The sequence below is a fragment of the Vitis riparia genome, chromosome 7, assembly GCF_004353265.1.
Source record: "Vitis riparia cultivar Riparia Gloire de Montpellier isolate 1030 chromosome 7, EGFV_Vit.rip_1.0, whole genome shotgun sequence".
Classification (NCBI taxonomy): Eukaryota; Viridiplantae; Streptophyta; class Magnoliopsida; order Vitales; family Vitaceae; genus Vitis; species Vitis riparia.
Genome location: NC_048437.1, coordinates 9011082 through 9033587, shown reverse-complemented (window position 1 = coordinate 9033587; position 22506 = coordinate 9011082). Strand labels below are relative to the sequence as shown.

The following is a 22506-nucleotide window of genomic DNA, read 5'->3' as shown; positions in this document are numbered from 1 at the left end:
ATATTTAAAATCAAATATTGACTTTTAAACTACGAATAACTATTTTGTTTATTTATTAAACTATAAATTATTATAAATAAATATATTTTATATTAGAAACTAATTCATTTTAAATAAAATATTTTATGATGCCATTTTAAAATAAAAACATAATAAATAATAAATAATAAACAAATGCAATATACATTTTATTTTCCAAAAAAATAAATTTTTAATCAAAATCATTTTCAGAAAATGAAAAATAGAATGATTTCGGAATCAGACGGAACCTGAATAGCTTTTGAGTTGAGCGGATGGATGAATAATGTCGGGCAACAACATTGATGAATGGGAGGCGAGTCCAACCATGTCCTAACCAATAAACTTATTACCATTTAATGGGGTTGGCAGGGCATTGAACGAGTAGGCCATTGGGGCCCTCCAAATTGAATCTACAACCAAAATTTGTACAAATTCTTTAGTAACGAAGCTAAGCCCATCAATGAGAAACACGAAGTTGACAATTTCTCCTTACCTTAAAACTCTTATGGGAATTAGAAACTGATGCAGAAGGAAAATCAATGGTCTGATCAAGTACTGTAGCACAAGAGCAAGCAAAGAACAAAGTGAATTTGATACAAGGTAACAAATATGGCAAGAAATGAAATGGGTGGGCGTGGGGAATAGAGCAGTACCGGTTACCATACAAGGAACAACAGAACCCAAATAGATCAAGCAAATACCCTTATAAAGTGCGACTAAATTAGGATGCAGTCATGCAGACAGATCTTAAACTAATTCAGCCATAATAATCCGTTGTCGGTCCGGGAGAGATGAACAGGGAGCTTCATAAAGAGCAACAATTTTAGTTGATGGGTGTGGTGTGGGACATCCAAAGAGTCAAGACTAATGTGACATGTAAGGGGAAATCGGTCTAAAATAAATAAATGGATAAGTACACTGAGACAAATGTTTCTCAGCTACTCCTACGGACTACATAAGGAAAAAGATAGGAGTATATCATTTCAATCAGGTCAGTCAAAGTTCCAAAAGGGAAACTAATTTACAGGGATCGATTGATAGGAGAGTTCTACCAACTTCATGAAGGAAAATAAGTTGGAAGAGACACATATGGCAATGGGTGGGTTGCACTTCAGCTAGGGCTAGGTAACTCAGACCTTTGACCTTTTGGCTTACGGGTAGGAGCAAACCATAAATATGGGGGTTGGGGCTGAAAGAGGGCCCCATTAAATTCAAACTTGAACTGATTTGAACCAAGTGCAACGATGCCAAACAATGGTTACCAGGTACTTATCTAGATGCATAACAGACTTTGATGAATTGCTCTCTCACAGACGGTGTAACATCTTCAAAGTGACAAGCATGAGGCCCCCATTTTTGATTGGTGTTTTGACATTAGCCTAGCTAGTAAAGCATTAACCCTCTAATGAAAAGGTCTTTCTATCTAAAGGGTCAACTTCTAATCCAACACTAAGAATTGGACCTAGCATCATCAACCCGAGCGAATGCCTCTTTGAGTTCTTTAGTTTTGATGATTCATACCCTAAACCCTATAACATCAGTTACAGTTACCCACCAGCTCTGTGGCAGATTTCATTTCACCAAATGATCCACTTGTTTTGAAGGCAAACTCAGGCCAAACCCAAGAGATAAGCTGACACCACCTAGCCTAACAATACTATTACAGAGAAGTTTTTATGATAAGGGACAGAATTTTCTGTTTTTAGCCAAAAGAAGAATGGAAAGAGTCCTAGCAATGTAAGTTATACAGCTGAAACCCACTACAATGCAATGGAAAGCCCAAGCAAAGCCACCATGGCTGAGAACTTATACCATTTGCTAGAGTGTATCATTTGGACAATTATTTAGACCTCTCAAGATTAGAAACAATAACCACAAAATCCTTACATATGTTAAGATAAACTATGTTATACTTCAAAGACATATGATACTTGAAATAGTGTCCGAGTTCAAGAACCTCCTATCCAAGCTCAACCTTAGGAGAGTGTCATAGAGATACTGACAATAACAGAGAGAAAATTGTATAAGCATTCGACTCCTCAGTATTCCATTTGAGAACCATGAACCCGAGTGTCCAATTAATGCAAGGCTCACCTTAAAGCAAGGCTCTACAAATTAGCCTTGAGGCTTAAGCCTCACCTTATCGAGGCTTATAGCTTTGAGGTTGTAGCCTCAAAGCTGTTGAGGCCTAAGCCTTAAATATCCAAAAAGTTTTTGCCCTTTATGGGCTTTCAGTGTATGTTTTATAAGAGACTTAAGTATCAATATTCAATAAGTTTTAGTAGGTTCTATTATCCATGCTTTTATGGACTTTTGATATAAATTTCTTGAGTTTTGTATTGGGTCCTTTATTGGTTAAACCTTTTACAAAATTAGGACTCAATTGACTTCCAATTAACATTTTAAATAAAAGAGAAAAAGAGAGATTGAGAAGAATAAGGGAATTGGTGACCATCTTAGTGGTTGATCTCAAATAAAATCTAATTAGTGATAGATAAAAAAAGATACCACTACACTTGATGGACGAAGAAGAAAGATGGATAGATAGTAACACCAATGGATAATATAATATAACAATTGGATATGATTACATTCCTTAGAGGATCCTATTAATGATAATATTAGTAATGTTGAAAACTATTAGATAAACTCGTGAGAAAAAGCTAAATTTTAAGAAAAAAAAGAACTAAATTAGAAACTGACAATGAAAAATAATTAATTTTATTATTATGAAGTTTATGTCTTTTTCATTATTCAATTTTCTAATAATTATATTAGTATTTTTTTTTTTTAAATATTTATTTGTTTAAGTTGAGGCTGACCCCTCATTCTGCCTAAAGGCTCACCCCTCACCTCATTTAGACAAAATACCTCAAGACCACCTTTAGCATTTTAAAACATTGGTCTTATATCCAACTGAGTTAATGATATATTAGGACAAGGGCTTTAGGCCTACAGCCCAAAAGTCTTTACAATCACAAGTTAGACTAGAATCATACCACGCTATCGTACCTCCACCAGCTGGAGAAGCTCATTAAAACAAGATTTCCAAATTAGCACAACTTTTTTGCTCAGCTGCTAAAGATATAAAGAGACTTCTGTTCAAAAATACCTCCAGAGGAACAAAATAAAACTTTGACGTATAAAAATGGCTTTTAGCCAACCCAAGTCTTCTTGCCATTGCTAAGTTAGGTTGCCCCATACATTAAAACTAAGCAGCTTATAAAGAGCAAGGATGAACACACTCCTGAGTTTGAAGCAGTGCATATGCTGTATTCTATAAACAATGGCTAGGAGCTTATATCTCTTGCTCTCCTGGCCAAATGGAGCCATCACCCATATTTATTGGAACTCTTTCAAATAATCTCTGTGAAAAATATCCAGTAAAGCTTTCAAGAGTAAATACTCCATAGTCTAGACAAGTCCACAGTAACTTATCTTTGGAGAACTCCACACTAACCTGGATGCTTCTAGAAGAATGTACTACAACAGTCACAAAGAAGCCCCTCTTGGGGTTAGTTGCAGTTTGTCCATACTTTGCCATTTTATGACCATCTCTAGAATCTTCCACACTAGTACAAATCTAGCAGTGAATCCTCTAGATGAAATGCCAATGTAAACCCACCTTCCTGTATAGATTAATCTCAACAGAGAAATAAACAAAGGTTCAAGGTTCCAACAAAGGTAAAAACCTACAGTGGGGAAAGGATGAATTTCATACATACATATGCATGTGCGTGTCCGTATTTGAACAATGAATAAAATTTGGATATTGAAATTAATATCAGTGGAAATATTGATGTCAATCTTACATTAAAAAATATCAACACATTTTAAATATTTTATAGCTACTGGATGCCATATCAATGTCAAACTGTTCAAAAATAATTTGATGGAGATGTCTTTCTTTCTTTTTTTTGTATAGGCAAGGAAAATGATTATAGAGTGCCAAGCAAAAGGGGGCACAACCCATGTACATAGGAAGATAATTTGATAGAGATGTCAGTGTATCAACAAATATGTAATTGCATGGTTTCAAGTACCCAAACAAGTTTTAAAGTTAAATTGGGTTTCTTAGTAAAAACTCATGCTAAATCATCATGTTCAGAATTCCAATATGGATGCTTAAAAATAACAAATATTTCAACCTCCCACAGGAGGGTGCATGAACCACTTTGTTCATGCACACCATTCCATTATGATTCATCCCAATATGTTGTATAAGCCCACAAGCTGAGTCCATGCATCTTGTCCCAGTTTCCACCGCCTGAAAAATGATTTGGGAGACAGAATATAAGAGTACAACTGCTATATCAAGATGAAATGGAAAGCATTGTTTTGTGGGATATCATGTACATAGAGCCACCTTAAGAAATACTTCAAGATAGCGAACGTAGGAGTAAGAAAGATTATGAACAGGGATAAGTGTGTGCACATGAGCTTGCAAAGGTTATAATTTCGAAGCAATGAGGAAAAGCAAATAGCATTATATATCAAGACAAGAGTGACATATAAGCGAAAAACACATGAAGGAATTAGGCACCTTCAGTAAGCACAGAGCTGATGCTCGAACCACAAGTCTCATGACCCATCCAAATCTTCATCTTGCACCATCCAATCAGAGACCTCATAGCTCAAGATCATGGCATCTGCCTGCTTCACCAATGGTTAACATTCTTTACACACAAAATCTTTACTCAACATCCTGTCTCCTCTTTAATCTCAACTTTATTTACAGATGCTCTTTGTGCAGCTCTTCTTTTGGTTTGGATTTGACGGGCATATTCTGCAACTATGACATGGAACTTGGGAGCAAGCTTACTTGATGAAGCAGCATTAAGACCTGCCTTTTTCAGGGCATTATTGACCTGTCTTTCAGCCTTTTGAAAATGAATAGGGCAGAGAGAAGGAACAGTGGATCTTAGTATTGGCTTCCCACAAAGAACAGGTCCTGCCTGAACACTGAATAGGAGCAATCACAGAATTAGGAGGAAATTTATAATACACAGAAGATACCCACCACAGCAAATATTGAACAAAATGCTTTCTAAAACTGAACAAAAAATATATATTGGATATATAAAAGGAACACCAATCCCCAAGACAACAACAGCAGAAACAAGAGAAAAGACACAAAACTACAAAAAAGCTCATGGCTCCCCAACTTTTTTTATTTATTTTTTTTCCTTTTTCTTCTGTCCGCATTGGGACTTGAATTTGGAACCTCCCATAAACCCACCCCAAGCAATAACATCTAGAAAATAAAGCCTCTCATGCTCATAGAGGCCTTCCACTAAAATAAAGATTTGAGTAAAATATTTTCAGCTTCAGATCCCCCTGCTCCATCCTTTCAAATCCTCCAGTTAAGCTTCCTCCATAAACACCAGACCAAAAGATAATTAATAGGATTAGGACCTTCCTCCACACTACATGATTTCTTTTAGCAACAAAACTACCATGCCAGCCCAACAGCACTTCATTCACTAAAAGGGGCAAGAACCTATGAAACACCATAAAAAAATAATAAAAATAAAAGTAAGGCCCACAAACTATTAGCAATCCAACAATCATGTCTATGTAACTCACGATCCTTCAAACCTTTTGGGGATCAGAAAGCACCTAGCACTGTTTTTAGATTTTTAGAAACTTTATACTTTATTCAACTATTTCGAGATCCTTCTCCAAAGATAAGTTACAAAATATACAAGCCTTTCTCCTTCACCCCTCTTCCTATGACTGGACTAAGCCTAGTTTCAGAGTTCTCAACAGTGGAAACACCATGTATGCAACAGGTATAATTTTCAGAGATTATAGAGGACCCTCATGTTGCTCAAATGACTTTCACCTGGATGATATCTCAGTGCCTGTGTGGAAGGATTTGCAACGAGAAAAGGCTTATAATTAAAGGAGTATCAACTCAGTAAGACAAAAAAAAAAAAGCTATGCCAGTGCTTAATGGTTTGGAAGGTGAACAGAAAGTTCCTAGGACAGAGGTAGGGGAAAAAACACTTGGATTGACATACAAACTGGGAAGATAACTCAAACTGATCACTCAGTATATTAGGGTGACGGAATCAAGAGACTATTTCTTATAGCTCAACGGTGGATGGCAGAACTGTGATAAGATTTTGGCCTAATGCACCCCCATGATAGAAACAATCTATGCACACATAGGCATGGAGTTTGGTCCAATAAAAGTACAAGACATCCAATATAGAGACCTCAAACAAACAAATCAACTCCAACACAGGTTGCCCAGAACATCGTCTAATGAGCATAAATGCTACTGAATCTAACAAAAATGGCAGTGCTATAAAAGCAGTGTCCTTGCCACAAAGAATAAGAGTATCCATCAGAATAAAATGCTCAACTCTGGTAATAATTAGGATGAAAGACAATCATCAACCACTGGCATGTTGAGAGCAATTAATCATGTGGTTGATCTTAATTTTCCAAATTCATAGTCAACAAGTTGGTTGGATTTACCAAGAGGGGCTGGATAGCATAATCTATTTAATCTTTGACTCTTCAGTTGCATGGTATGCAAGTTGGGTTGGTCTCTGTTACTGCTATTTTTTTATTTTTTCCTGATAGGTGGTCTCTGGTAATGCTATATGTAATAAGATACAGGAGTACATCAGAAGTAGAATAGCAAAAACTCTACTGTGAGCTTTTTAATTTTCCGGGTGAATCTAAAATTCAAATCAAAGTGAAAAGAAAAAGGACCCTAAACTTAGAGCTGGGTGTATAACAGAATTCAGCATGGGTGTGCTGTTTGCAAACTGTTTTTTCCCTGATAGGAGCTAGTTCCACTATAAATATTGATGAGGCTTAAAACTATAAAACTCACAGGTTGGAACATCTTTAAAATTACGTCTTGTGTGCACCTTCTGGTGGAAATTTAAGGTTCAAAAACAACAAAACATATCCATCTCAATTAAACCCTCAAATCCCTCAAAGAACTAACACATATTTGGTAAGGATTTTGTGTTGCAAATGGTAATTAGCAATTTTAGCGTCAAGGGTGCAGATGCTAGTCTTTATATTATCTTGGGTATTTTTATGGACTAGAAACAGAGGATATGCCAATCCTTACCCTAGTTTGAAGTTTGAACCCACACGAAATCATTAATTAAGGTTTTCACAACCATTAAAGAACTTCTGAGATTAAAGGCTGAGAAAAAGGTTTGTCTGTTTCTCCCTATAGCAATGACAGTCCATTCCAAATTCCGTTCCGAACATACAAATTACAGAGAAAAAGACTAAAGAACCCAAAACCATCTTCATGACAATCAGACAACAGTGTTCTTTTCTATCATTCCTCTAAGCAAACAAGCAAGCAAATCTTTGAGCTACTTAAGCCAAGTTTTTCATTCTTGTAGAAAATAATTAAAAGCCAAAAATGCCCCAATTTCCTCGGTGACTAAACATCTTGACAAAAAGTTCAAATAAGCAAAACCTCTTAATTACCGATATTCACGTTAGTTCCGGTGAGTGTTTCATTGTTTTAGACCAAAAAAAACACAAAACACACACAGGTTCAGTGTTCCTTCCCTCTATTTTCTCGTCAACCAAACAAATAATGAAAAAAACCAAAACAAAAACAAGCAATTTCGTTTTAAAGAAGACAAAAAAACCCAAGATTTTTCTTCTCCTGTATTTTCCTTTCCATGACTTCCCCCAATTTTCTAACCTACCAAACAAAAAAAATGAAATAATCCAAACCTCTTGATCACAAAGGAACAGCCCTTGTACAGCTTCTGCTTCGAATCAGACAATATGTGAGGGTGACAGAACCTCGTCAACGCCATGGCCTTCGATTTACACCCCGAAACCGCACATCGCTTCACATCAAACCCATTCTCCCCAATCCCTAACCCTAACCCTAGCTTCCCATGACCGTTGAGATTCTCCCCAGTCCCCTCAACACCCTCACCCTCCCGCTTCTCATCCTCCTGGAACGCGCTCCTACCGTACTTCCAGTAGTACTCTCTGTACCTGATTTTCAGCTCCTGCATCAGAGACCAGTAGTGAGCTCTGTAGCACTTCGAAAGCTGCTTCACTCTGCGAGAACGACGTCGTATCACCTCCTGCCGTGTGAGGTACCTGGAGCTCGAGAGGACCGCGTCGGAGGGGGCGTCGGAGACGTCCGCCGCCGTGGACGGAGTTGCGTTGGACTCGGGCATGGTTGACTCAGTGAGTCGACGGTGGTGGTTGTGGCCTGTGCGCAGTCGTGATCCTCTGTGTCGCGAGTGCACTTTATAGAAAGAAAGTTACCAAAGATGGGCGGTGTCAATATTTCGAATATATATATTTTTTTAATTTTAATTTTTTTAAATATTTAATTTAAATTTCCCACCAATTATAATTATTATCATACAAAAAATATAGGTTTTTTTAATGATTAAAGTGATAATGAGCTAGAATTATTCTCTCTTTTAATTTAAAATATTAATATTATTTATAATTTTTATAAAGTATTTAATTATTTAATTCTTTATTATTGCTATAAAAGTGTGGTTTATTAGTGATTAATAATAAATACCATTTTTTCGAATGATAAATACTAATAAGAGATTATAACAAAAAAAAATTATATAAAAGTCCCAAAAAAAAGGCTCTCAATTAAGCATGATAGACTTATTAGCTCAATGATACAATTCCTAGAAAACGAAAAGCACTAGAAATAACATTGGAAAAGTTTGGTACTTTTGAAAAGATTACAAGTACAAAAACATTAACAGAAATGAATGATGTGACCCAAATTGGCAAACAAGTAGGCCCGTGAGGCACAAATTGATCAATGGTTAATTCAAGTTAAATAAAAAAAATATATATATATATATAATCACGATGTGATTAAAGGTCAATCATTCAAAATAAATTATGTTTTTATATGCATATTTGTCGAATATTATGAGAAGAGAAAATATTGATTTAGTAGACAAAATGAATTTTCATGAAAACTGTTTTTACGAAGTATTTTCAATTTTATAAGAATTATTTTAAAAAATAAAATTTTAAAAATATTATCAAACAAATTTTAATTCTAATAAATATTCTTTAATTTATTTTTATTTTTTATTTTTAAGAATATAAAACAATTTTTAATTTAGAAAATAAGTTATATAAACTCATGACAACAAATTTGAAGTGCTTGTAATTTTTTTTATAATATCATAAATAATAATGGTAAAAATAAATAATATTTTAAATTTTTTTACCATATAAACATATGTATATATATAATATCTCATAGAAAATAAGTAGAAAAAACTATTTTTCATATTTAAATAAAATTTTATTTTTTTGAATTTTAAAAATTATTTTTAAAAACTGTTTTCAAATATGTTCCCAAACATGCCCTTACATTTTCCTTCATAATGTTTATTATTTTAATTATGAAAGAATCAAAAGTAAAATCAATTCCCAAAAAAGACATGTTGGTAAAAAGGAAAAGGAATAATTTTGAAGAAAAAAAGTTGAAAAGAAAAAAAAAAGGATTGGATAAAGAAATAGTGTCCACTGAAATTGCCACGTCAGCACAAACCCAACTCATGAAAACCCCAACTGCAAATGAACAGAAAGACCAACCACCTGAAAACCATGCTCAGCTGCAGCAGCCACAGCAGCAGAGCGACACTCTCTGCTTTTTCCCACTTTCTCCCCACAACTTCCCCTTATTTCAATTTCTCATCCCTCTCCCCCAAAACCTTTTCACCCACGCCCCTGAATTTCGGATGGCGTGCCGCCACCGCTCCTAAGCCCAGAATGGCCGCCACTTTCCCCGTCAGAGCCTCCGCCCAGCCCCTCCAGAACGCCGATGAGCTCATCGACTCCGTCGAGACCTTTATCTTCGACTGTGACGGTGAGAGTTCAGCGTGTTTGTGTTGGTTTTTGCCTTTTTGGTGGATGTGTTGTTTTTTCGCTTTGTTGGGTTGATTGATTTGTGTTTTACTTTATTTTGGGTGTCTTCGATTTTGATTTTTTGAATGTTTTGTTGTTTTCTTGAATGATTTCTTCTGGGGTTTTTTCGGGGTCTTGGTAAACACCTCAGAAATGAGCTTTAAACACTGATTTATGGGAACAATGTTCCTACTGATATTGGCATTTGGTTTGTCTTCTTTGTCGATTAAGTAGTATCTTTCTTTATTGGATTTTTTTTTTTTTTCGTGGGTGGGGGGTGGTTGATTTTGTGTGTATTTTGTTGTTTTTATTGAATGCTTTCATTAGGGAATTTCCAGGATTTTTATTTTTTTATTTTTAAGTTGGACTTCAAACTACAAACACATTTACCCAAACAAGTGTTGGGAGGATTGGATAGGCAAAAAAAGGCTTCTCATAGTGAATGGACTTCACAAATTGTTTTGGTAGACTCAATGACGTGGGTTGCATTTCATTTGTAAAATCAAGGGCCCCTGTGCTATGCATCGGTTACATAAGGTATTGGTGGCAGATAAGATCACGTTGTGGTATATAAATTATTGTGAGTGATTCTAGAAAGTGTTTCTAACATTTTTAAAAATATTAAAAGCACTCCCTAGAATCACTAGCAAAGGGGTTCTTAATCTTGCTTGGTGATTAGTGTTGGAGAGGCAAACCCCAAGAGTTTCTCTGGCGAACAAATCATTTTCCATTATTTTCTTATGATGGGGAAAAATTATAGTTTTAGACTAATGAGCCCTGTGAACAACTAAACAACTATGGCTAATATCACAAGCATGCAGCATAATTTTTGGGTGTAGACGGAATAGGGTGTATTGGAGGTAGCTTTGTCTGTTCTCAAAGTCTCCTCTGACATTCCTTAATTGTGGTCCAAACCAGGCTGTAATGGCATTTGTTCCCAGACAATAAAGTAAATAAATGAATGAAGATTGCCAATTTAATGAGTGCATGCTCTAATTGGAACATGAAGGGAACTATTGAATTTAAGAGTAAATATTTTGACACCTCAATGCAGCCCATTTGGTTGTTTCTACATACTTCTCTACAATGCTATTGTTGCTTTCTGAACTGTGTCATCAGTGCCAAGGTTTTCAATAAAAGGCAATTCTTAGAATGCTGCAAAATGAAGCTTGAATAGTTTACCATTTTCTTTTACTGGGAATCAGATTTTAATAATTGATGTCCTGAAAGTTTGAGTTCAGGTTATCAAATGTAAGTTTGCATTTCTCTCTTGTATTAAGGGGGTGGGCATGGAAGGGAGGGTTCATGTTTATAAAAATGATCTAATAAAAGATTTTTATGATTATTAAATAATATTTTGCAGGAGTCATATGGAAAGGGGATAGTCTGATAGATGGAGTCCCAGAAACTCTTGATATGCTTCGGTCAAGGGTATGTGACTGTAGACCCATATGCATTTGGATATGCATATAATCTAATTATGTATTTTTTTTTTAATTTATGCATATGTATTTTTGTGTGTGATTGTGTGCATGTGTATTTGTTTCGGCTTAACTTTGAAATGACTATGGTCTTGTAGCAATCCTTTTGTCTTTGACAATAGGAATCACCTCAAAATAGGGACACAATTGCATTGTTTTGTTGCCATGATTTCAGGGAAAGAGGTTAGTTTTTGTTACCAACAACTCAACAAAGTCCAGGAAACAGTATGGGAAAAAATTTGAGACACTTGGTCTTAGTGTCAGTGAGGTTAGTTCATTAATTTTTTTCCTTTCTATATTCACTAAACTTTGTGAACCAGTACTTCAAGCTACTAATGAATTGTTACAGGAGGAAATTTTCGCATCATCTTTTGCTGCTGCTGCTTATCTGAAATCAATTAACTTCCCAAAAGATAAAAAGGTAATTATGGTGAACTTGTTCCCCTGATGAATAGTAAAAATTGAACCAGCAATGTTGGATCCAATTCACTATGCCTGATAAATTTTTGGAATTCATGCTTTTCATTATAAGCCATCTATTGCCTTAGCTTGTGCTTCAAATTTATCCTAAAACTTCAGTCTTAGCAGTATTATTTTATTATCTATGTGCTCAAGTTCATTTTACCTGCCAAATAAATTGGATATATTATAATATTGGGTTGTTTTTGGTGAATATACTAGGTTTTTTTTTTTGTGTAAATCCTAGAACTTAATTTGCTTGTGTAGAACTAGACGATCGACAAAAAGTAAGAATAATCATATTAAGAAACATAAGAATTTAGATCTTCTAGTAGTCTGCATAAAAATGAGAATTCACTTTCTGAGAATTAAGCTTTACATAAAGGTAATACTAACTGTTTGTATAGTTTCATGTAATGACTAAATATTCCTCTCACACACTGTTTCTTCTTGTGTTCTCCTGTTTATCTTTTCTTCCTACACAAACTTAAGTACCCTGAATTAGCTTCTTAGAGTTTCAACTACTTTTTAAGTTTTGTGGCTATATTATTTTTTTATGTATGATATCATATAACAATATCATCATCATCTTCTTCTTCCTCTTCTTCTTCTGCTTTTTAAATTGCTCTGATGTTCTACTCCCTTCTATATCTCTGCAGATGTGATCATGGAATGTAGATGAAAAAGGACTAAACTTTTAGCTGGTCATTTTGTAGGTTTATGTGATCGGTGAGGATGGCATTCTGAAGGAGCTTGAGCTTGCTGGATTTGAGTACCTTGGAGGACCGGTATGCATAGTTCCTGCCACTTTTGCATAATGGCGTGAAGTGTCCTTTTTTATTCAGCATAACTTACAAACACATTGCTATTAGTAGGCGTAATTTCTCTCCCAGCAGTTTTTGTTTATATTACTAGGATCAAGCTCTGTACTGGTTTGCCTGAGTCTGAAATATGGTTGTTTGGGTGAAGCTCTTCACATAATCTTAACAGGACAAATTTATATGATACATAATGGACTGACTCCAAAGTCCAAAGAAGTGGTTTTCTGAAGAAGATTCTCTCCAAGTTCTTTTTTTTTTTTTTTTTTGACTAAAAATTTTAGAATATTCTTTGCTTATTTCCATGGAAGAATTCTTGCAAAGCTACGTCCACATATGTTCATGCTAGAGAAATATGCTAGTTCATTGTGACAAACACATAAAATGTGGTAGGACTCATGTCCAGTTGTGAAATGGCTGTTGGCTATCTCCATCTTATAATGGACAGAACTGAAGTTGTGTGTCTAAACTAGAGACATCCTTTTGGAGTGCTATGTACCCAGAGAATACTGATCAACTTGAAAAGAATAAACAATGATGGGAAAAATTCTTTATGGAGTTAAAAAATGTTTGCTGAGTGAGCCAATTGACAAGGGGAAATGAATGAATGACAAAAGAACTAGAAAGCAAAGCAATGATTGTCGTGGTGAATGGTGTAAAAGAAAAAGTTCATTATTTATTATATTATTGAGGTTCAATTTCATAAAACTCCCTTGTTTTTTGTTGTAACATCAGTAACCCACTTTCTGGTTTCAAGATATCAATGATCTCCCTCGTGGTGAGATCAGTCTCACTAACCCCCCATGTGTGATGTGTGTGGACAAGCTCTGGTGGTCATTGACATATAATGAGGCTGACAATGCAGTCAACTCCTCACTATATGTGTGTAAAACAGTCTTTCTCTCTCTTCCACCACCACTACCAAATCTCTTTTGCTGTATGCATTATGTGTGTGCCTGAAAAATCAAACGCACAAACAATTTCCTGGCTAGTAATGATGTTCCATATTCATTTAGTTAGAAATTAGACTGGCAAAAACATCTCACTTGATATTGGCTAGCCTACTATGACCAAGACAGGAGTACTTTTATTATGTGTAATGTTTTTGTTTTCTACAGGAAGATGGTGGAAAAAAGATAGAGCTAAAGCCTGGGTTTCTGATGGAGCATGATGAGAATGTATACTTCTAGTCTTTCTTGCTTCTAATAGTTTGAATTCAGGTTTTTGGGGACTTAAAAAAACACTAAAAACTCTGTTAATTATTTATCATTTGTGTATTCTCTTCTGGAACTTTAAATTGACTATATACAAGTTCTGATGGTTTCATATCTTAATTATACTCAAGAAGTTAGTTCTTTTTCATTTAGGTTGGTGCTGTTGTGGTCGGGTTTGATCGTTATTTCAACTACTATAAAATTCAGTAAGTTCTGTGGTTTTCAGTTCATGTTTTTTTGTTTCATTTTCTGGGCAACCTTTTATATATATATATATATATATATATATATATATATCAGAAACAAAATATATATTGATAGTTGTAAAGTTGAAGAGAAGGATGAGAGGTCATTCCCATAAAGTACAAAATCTTATCAAAGTAAGACTATACTCCTCCACTGTACAAAAAGTACTGATAAAAGGATGTACAAAATATCTCAAAAACCAAAATCAAACTCTCTTTAAATATCTCTAACCCTCTCAAACCTTTTTGTAATCCTAGTTTGCCTTTTCCAAGTAAATGTTCTTCCATGAAAAGGATTCATTTTGAACCTTGAAAAAAACATCAAAAGCCCTAAAACTGATGGTAACCGTCAAATCAAAGGCATGCAACTCTTTAAGATTGTAATAGACCACCATGTTTCCCTTGCCGACAGCCTCAGTAGCTCTCACTCTAGGTGGCCCCAGCCCAGGTAGCCTTGTCTGTAGCGGCTCTCATGGTAGGTAGCCCATTTCTCTACTTTTCGCAATCACCATCAATCTTGATCCTAGTAATTCTTTCCATGACTTCAAGTTGGGATGTGAAACCTTATCTACTACTACATGTTTGGCTAATATCTTAACTTAAGACTAATGGAACAAGTCAAATCAAAAGCATATAACCTTTTAATATCACAGCATGATAACAGTATTCAATAATTGAAAAGACATGCTTTTTTAAACTTTGTTTTGGAAGGGGCTTAGATTACATGCCAATTTTCCCAATTATTGTCAAAGAATCACTGCCAATTTCACAGGGACCATCTGGAAATGTTGAAAATCAGGCCATTTTGTCATTCTATGTATTATCTTCCTGACTTATTCTTAAAGAATCACTGCTACAGTAAATGATAAAAAAAAACATTTTTTTTTCCTCTAAAGCTATAATCTTATCCTAGACACAACTGGTGCCCTGGGATTTTAGACCCATCAGCTTGGTGGGAAGCCTCTACAAGCTGCTTGCAAAGGTCTTAGCCAATAGATTGAAAAAGGTTGTGGGAAAAGTGGTTTCTATTACCCAAAATGCATTTGTTGAAGGTAGGCAGATTCTTGACGCAGCGTTAATAGCCAACAAGGTTATAGACTCCTTGCTGAAGAGGAAGGAAAGTGGGGTGCTTTGTAAATTGGATTTAGAGAAGGCCTACGATCGTATCAATTGGGATTTTTTGCTGTCAGTGATGCAAAAAATGGGCTTTGGGGAGAAATGGGCTGGGTGGATCAAATGGTATTTATCCACTGCGTCGTTTTCTGTTTTGATTAACGGCTCTCCAACCGGTTTTTTCCGAAGCTCTAGGGGGTTAAGGCAAGGGGACCCCCTATCCCCTTATCTTTTTGTTTTAGGAATGGAGGCTTTGACTAGCCTCATTAATAGGGCAGTGAGAGGGGGTTATCTTACAGGCTGTTGGGTTAGGGGAAGGGAAGGAGCAGGAATTCAAGTCTCACACCTGCTATTCGCTGATGATACGCTGGTCTTCTGCGAGGATTCCCAAGAGCAAATGGCTTTTTTAAGTTGGTTACTCTTGTGGTTTGAAGCCACTTCCGGATTGCGCATTAATCTGAATAAAAGTGAAATTTTGCCGGTGGGTAGAGTGGAGAACGCGGATTTACTAGCTGCTGAACTGGGCTGCAAGGTGGGATCTCTCCCTTCTACCTATTTGGGGCTCCCTTTGGGTGCTCCACATAAGTCGGTGACGGTTTGGGACGGAATGGAAGAGAGGATGCGCAAGAGACTTGCCTTATGGAAGAGACAATTCATTTCCAAGGGTGGAAGAATCACTCTCATTCGGAGCACTTTGGTGAGTATGCCAACCTACCTCATGTCCTTAATGCGTATACCAAGAGTGGTTAAATTAAGACTTGAGAAGATTCAAAGGGATTTCCTTTGGGGAGGGGGAGCGATGGAGAAGAAGATCCACCTAATAAAATGGGGCATTGTTTGTTCTCATAAGAAGAAGGGTGGGTTGGGGATTAGAGACCTCTCTACTCTTAATAGGGCCCTTCTATGCAAATGGAGTTGGCGGTTTGCGGTTGAAAGGGATTCCTATTGGAAGCTTATAATTGGCACGAAGTTTGGGGTTGATAGAGGAGGTTGGAGCACTTGCGGGAGTAGGGAGGGATTTGGGGTGGGGCTATGGAAAGAAATCAGCAAGGAAGGACTGTTGTTGCTTAATAATGTTTCTTTTTCGGTGGGGGATGGTAAAAGGGTGAGGTTTTGGAAAGACACTTGGTGCGGGAACACTCCTCTTTGTGAGGCCTATCCCTCTTTGTTTGATTTAGCGGTTTCTAAAGACGCGAGGGTTGCGGGCTGTTGAGATTCAACGGGGGAAGTGGGTGGGTGGAACCCCCGCTTCCTTAGACCTTTCAATGATTGGGAAGTGGAGGAGGTGGAGAGACTCCTTCTGATCATTCAAGGAAAGAGGCTGAATGCTGGTTTGGAGGATAGGATGGTGTGGAATGAGATGAAAGATGGGATTTTCTCTGTAAAATCCTGTTTCAATTTTCTGGACCATAGCAGTGCAGCCCCGTTTCCATGGAGAATTATTTGGAGTACGTTTGTTCCTTCCAAGGTGGGCTTCTTTGCTTGGGAAGCTTCTTGGGGGAAGGTGCTCACTCAAGACCAACTAAAGAGGAGGGGCTGGAATTTAGCTAACAGGTGCTCCTTGTGTTGTGATGAAGAAGAGATGATAAATCACATCCTTATTCACTGTTCTAAGGCGAAGGTTTTGTGGGACCTCTTGTTCTCCCTATTTGGTGTTAATTGGGTCCTCCCGTTATCGGTTAGAGACACTCTTTTAGGTTGGCATGCTCCCTTTAAGGATAAGAAGCATAGTAAGGTTTGGCGGGCAGCTCCTCTTTGCTTATTTTGGATGGTATGGAAGGAAAGAAATAGGATAGTTTTTTATAATGAGGTCCTATCTCTTCAAAGGTTGAAAAATTCCTTCATTTGTAATCTTTTACTTTGGGCTAATGCTTCCATAGTTGAAGGTCCCTTTTCTTTGTTTAATTTTGTGGACTGGTTGGGTTCTTGTTGAGGGCTGGTAAGGGTTTGTCTTTTTTGTTTCCGGTTTTTTGTAGGTGATGTTTGTATACTCCCTGTATACTCTGGGTTGCCTTTCTTGCCCTTTTCTAATATATTTCTATGCGTTTATCTATCAAAAAAAATAATCACATTTTTTTCTTCTTATTCTTCTCTTAATGAAGGTATGGAACACTATGCATACGTGAAAACCCTGGGTGTCTTTTCATTGCTACAAATCGTGATGCTGTCACTCATCTTACAGATGCTCAAGAATGGGCAGGTTTACTTCTCTCCTCCCTTTACTTTTTTGTATTTGATAAAATCATTTCCCACTTCTATGAAGATAATTGGATTTGTTTCATAACATAAGGAGAAAAAGCTGCTGTTGCAATGGTGAATTTATAGTGCTTGCTATATAATAACCTAGATTTCAAATACAGTCTAGCTTACTGGCTTTTGACCACATAATGTTGGTAAAACTACATTCCAAATGTTATAGAAGCCTTAATAATTACATAGATGAGATCAGAGGAATTATTAAAATATAATTTTCTAACGCTTAAGCATGTTGCCTACTGCCTGACAAAGCCAATGATTCATACTGTATTAACTAAATAAAATGTTGCCTTTCACTTTCTCGGACTATCAAGTGAAATATTACCTGGTTGTTTGTTATCTTTCTCAGCATTGAATTACATGACATGTACTGCCTTTTAATTGCCTGACTGTGAAATTTAATTTGGTTTCTATTTGAGATTCAGTCATGTGTAGACGGGTTGAGGATGTCTAGGCAGGAATTTGAGTTTCTGGGCAAAAGTGCCATGCTAGGTGAGTCTTAATGCACGGATAGAGCAACCAAACTTCCAATGGTTTTCAGATTGAACATAATTTCACTTCATGACATCTTGATGTAGCAAGGTCAAAAGTCAATGTGGCAAAGTAGGAATTTCAGGTTGCTGCCTCAAAAACTATTAAGAGTTGTCTACTATTTATAAAGCAAAATTGTGTAAGGTCTTTAAGTCGCTTACCATTTCTCTGATGCTTGACAAACTTCTAAGATGCATGGTATCTTGAATTAGCCTTCCAAATGAAAGGGCATTGATTGAGTTGGGCATGTCATTACATGGAATTCAATAAGAATTAGTTACAGAATTACTAATATATTTTGGATTCAAAATCCTAACTGGGTCAAGCAACCAACTTAGTTAAAGAAATAGAGGTGGAAATAGATAGAAATGAAACCCTCTAAGAACCAAGCTTTTGGATCAAACAACCAACACTGACAAACAAATGAGGAAACAAAGTTTTCTTTAGAAGGTTGAACCTTCAGAAATTGAAACTTTCATACCATGTTAAACTACCACTTCCTCTCCGAATCTTCTATAGAACTAAGACTTTGATGCCATGTGAAGTACTAGTTTCCGCAGAAGCTTTTGAGTAAGTGGTAATTTAATGTGAACTTTCTTATGGAACCAATTAACTTAAGCATCACTTGGATATACTTCTTGTTTTCTATTTTTAAAAACAGAAAATGATAGTAACCTTTATGTAAAATTCAAAAACTCTTTGAATTTTACTTTAAAAAGATAATAACTTTTAAAAACTATTTTAAAAAAAATTGAGATGTTAAAAAACTTTCGCTACCTCAAATTTAAAAAATTTTAAATTCATTTTTAAAGCCATAAGGTAAGTTCATGCTCTTTTTATATAAGAGTTACTATATTTTATATAGAAGTTATAACTATTTTTATTTGTAAAAACAAAAAACAGGAACTGTATCTAAATGAGCACTTGGTTATTGGAGTGGCTCACTGTTTGCTTTTCTGTTTTTCTCAAGTTCTGGTTTGCTCTACTTGATACTCAATATATCTGATCTGTTGGGTATACCATTATTCATTGTTCTATATTTCTTGTGTTTTGGTAGTTTGGTCTGGATTTTATTTCCTTATCTTTTGCTATACTTAGAACTAGTGCCCATTTATTTTGCATCAGGGGAATGAATAGCTAAGGTAACGTGTCAATGATGCTTTATGGATCTAAAATATTGTTTCATTACACACCTTCAAAACCATTTACTGCAAAGACATTACTGAAATTATGCTTTGGTGCCGCAATTCTTGGAACTAGGCTTAGAGTTTATTGTCAAGATTGTTAGAATGCATTACTGAGTTTTCTTTACCAAGATTATGCCAAAACTCTGATTTATGAAATAGGGTATTTGCTGCAAACAAAAGAGAATTCATTTTCAGAGAAAACTCACCTTGACATGATTTATTGACATTCTATTATATTTTCATTCTATTCTTTACCAAAAAGCACTATAATGTCTAGTTGATTTCAGGCGGTGGTTCTATGGTTGGTGCCCTTGCTGGATCTACTCAACGTGAGCCCCTGGTTGTGGGAAAGCCCTCAACTTTTATGATGGACTACCTAGCAAATAAGTAAGTCTCTGAAATTCTGTACTTCTTCTCTGTTCTTCAGATGCTCATTATCGCCCAGATCATGCATCCACTTTGATCTCTGCACTCATTATGGCTGCTAATTAATCATGCATTTTCTCCAGTAATTTGTTGTGCCTTGTACATGATTAAAAATAAGGGAAACATTATAGTAAGAGAGAGGATTTTGATGGTAAGCATCTAACCAACACATACAAATAAAAAAAAGGTAAAAAAGAAAAGTACTAATGTCAAATCATGAATAGGTTAAGGTGTTTCGATAATTAGATAATATATTAGCAAAGTTGGTCAGATCAAACAAAGTAATTTAGATTTCTACCTGCAACTTTGATGACCCCATTAATGTTTGCACACATATTCCAATAAACATACATGCAATTATAACAAAAGAAAACAGATAGTATCCTCATTAAGGCTTCAGTTGGACCAGTGTCCTAACCCTGTGTCATAGGGCTTCAGTAGGACCAGTACCCTAACCCTGTGCTGTAGGGCTTCAAAGGCACTGTTCTGAAGAAGTTTCTGAAGGCATTCACTTGCACATGGTGTACCTAGCTTCCTCAGATAATCCATATTAGTAAAATGCATGTGGGAGGACTTGAACCTGAGACCTACCATAAAAAATGGTTAACAGGATCATTCTCTCAACTTTGTACTTGTTGCCTAGATGCCTACCTAACAGAAAGTGTTGTACTTAGATACCTACCATCAAAACCCACTCTCTTACCATAAATAAGTAAATAGTGGAGAACTTGAACACGAGACCTATAGTTAACTCGGTTATGGTATCCTGTTAAGCTATTAATTTTCCTAAAAGCTTAAGCTGTTATATCATGCTCCAACATAAACGAATCAGATTCTATGGATTTTCTCTTTGATACTAGTCTTATCGGTTTAACCAACACCAGGTTTGGCATTCTCAAGTCACAAATTTGCATGGTTGGGGATAGATTGGACACTGATATTTTGTTTGGACAAAATGGGGGTTGCAAAACACTACTCGTTCTCTCAGGTAACTAATTACTTAACATGTCTGTCCCCTTTCTAACTTCACTTTGCTTCATGTATCATCTACTACAGGTCTTCCTTTTCTCTTTGTAGGTGTTACCTCATTGTCAATGCTTCAAAGCCCCAACAACTCCATACAACCAGATTTTTACACCAGCAAGATCTCAGATTTTCTCTCCCTCAAAGCTGCAACTGTATAAACAGTCGCCCATGTCAACATTTTTATAATATCGTCCCTAGGGACCGTCTATAATTTGTATCTCATCCAATATAACTGCATAGCTATAAAACCCCATTCAAATGTCCATGTATTTTTTGATTGACAATGTCATAAGAAGTGAACATGAAAAAAATGGCAGGCAGATGTATGCATTAGCTTCTGAAACTCAAGAAGAAATATATGATATATCCCACAAACATTCATCCTTGTTTGGAAGGTGGGAAAAAAAGGAGAAGAGAATGTGGAATCTTGAAATTGTTAAAATGGTTATAAGATTCCTGCACTCTCCATGTCCCCTTGCATCTTTCTAGTTACCCCATGAAGCAGATCCCAGGCAGCCTATAAAATTACACACACATCTGCCTACACCTCTTTGTCTTCTTTTTAAGTTTCTTTACGCATATATATGATGAGTTGTCCTTTATAATTATATTAAATAACTAGTAATAATGTTAAAAGCATCTAAGCCTTGGGGAATGGATATTATACTGAGCTCAAAATCTAGGTCTGTAAATCATATGATCAAATCTAGATCATTGAATGAAAAACAAAGAAACCAGTGAGGTGATACCAAAGTAGAAAATAATGAAATCATTTTCGCCACACAAATTGAAAACGTTCATTATAATTTTTCAAATTAATTTCTTAAAAAAAATAATTTATAATGTATTTATTACAATTAAAGAGATCTCGATATTTAATCTGTTTACTTGTTAAATAAAAATATTTGACTAATTTATTGGATGATACTTGATATCACAATTAAGTTGATTTTTCTTTTGTTAGTGGGGAAATTAAGGGTTTCTTTTTCAATCTTTTTAAAATAATAATTATTTTTTTTTAAATATATTTAAAAAATAGTTTTTAATTGTTTCCAAGACTAAAGTTTTGTCTCATAATTCAAGTATGAAAAACGGTTTTACATATTTATTCTCTGTGAAAATATGGTTATGTAGAATGCAAAAGTTCTTGAAGCATATTCTTTATATTCTCAATGGTTAGAGCCTAGACTAAAAAGGGCATGAGCAGTGGGTCCTATGTTTAGTAAGAGGCAAGCCAAATCCTATTGCTAAATTGGAGTTATGGAAGTTGACGACATCCTATGGACGTATTATATATCCCACTCCACAGATCATGGTAATATGAGTAGGGTGTTACTTCAGTAGGGGAACACCGGTTGACTTCTACCAATAAACGTTCTTATTGTCATAAGAAGACATTGGTCGGCAACACTAAGTGACAACAACTTAAATTTATTCTAAAAGTGAACCTATTCTGATAATAACTTATTTTTTTAAGTTTATTAAATATGTTTTCTAATTATATTCTAAAAAACTAGTGGTGTTTTTCAATAATTATCATCAAGCATCTCCTAACTTTTTATGACACTCTATATCTATTGTAAGGCTTACTCATTTTGATGCTTTCAACCTTAAATTTTATGAATCATCATTTTTCTAAAATGCAATATAATTTTAATAGGTAAATAAATAAACCATATTAACAATATCAAACAAAAATGTCCCAAAGAATGCAGAAAATACAAGATAACAAAAACCTTTTTTACAAAAATCTTAACTAATTTATAAAATCTTGTACAGTTAGAGATCCCATCTATGACAAAAGGTTATAGAAAAAAATTGAT

The 22506-nt window shown here is 35.5% G+C and overlaps 2 protein-coding genes across 2 annotated transcripts; one reads left to right on the top strand and one right to left on the bottom strand.

Annotated features, from left to right (window-relative positions):
* Positions 1 to 3962: 3962 nt before the first annotated feature.
* LOC117919263 (INO80 complex subunit D-like) lies at positions 3963 to 8263 on the bottom strand. Its single transcript, XM_034836399.1, has 3 exons — positions 7747 to 8263; positions 4565 to 4983; positions 3963 to 4288 (listed from the first exon to the last, which is right to left on the bottom strand). The coding sequence occupies exons 1-2, from the start codon at positions 8205 to 8207 to the stop codon at positions 4719 to 4721; spliced, it is 726 nt and encodes a 241-aa protein (XP_034692290.1). The 5' UTR covers positions 8208 to 8263; the 3' UTR covers positions 3963 to 4288; positions 4565 to 4718.
* A 1345-nt stretch (positions 8264 to 9608) lies between these two features.
* On the top strand, positions 9609 to 21116 carry LOC117918807 (phosphoglycolate phosphatase 1A, chloroplastic-like). The gene is made up of 11 exons (XM_034835705.1): positions 9609 to 9889; positions 11291 to 11358; positions 11584 to 11676; positions 11758 to 11829; positions 12584 to 12655; positions 13804 to 13863; positions 14053 to 14105; positions 17360 to 17457; positions 19519 to 19618; positions 20542 to 20645; positions 20735 to 21116. The coding sequence occupies exons 1-11, from the start codon at positions 9628 to 9630 to the stop codon at positions 20839 to 20841; spliced, it is 1089 nt and encodes a 362-aa protein (XP_034691596.1). The 5' UTR covers positions 9609 to 9627; the 3' UTR covers positions 20842 to 21116.
* Positions 21117 to 22506: the final 1390 nt, after the last annotated feature.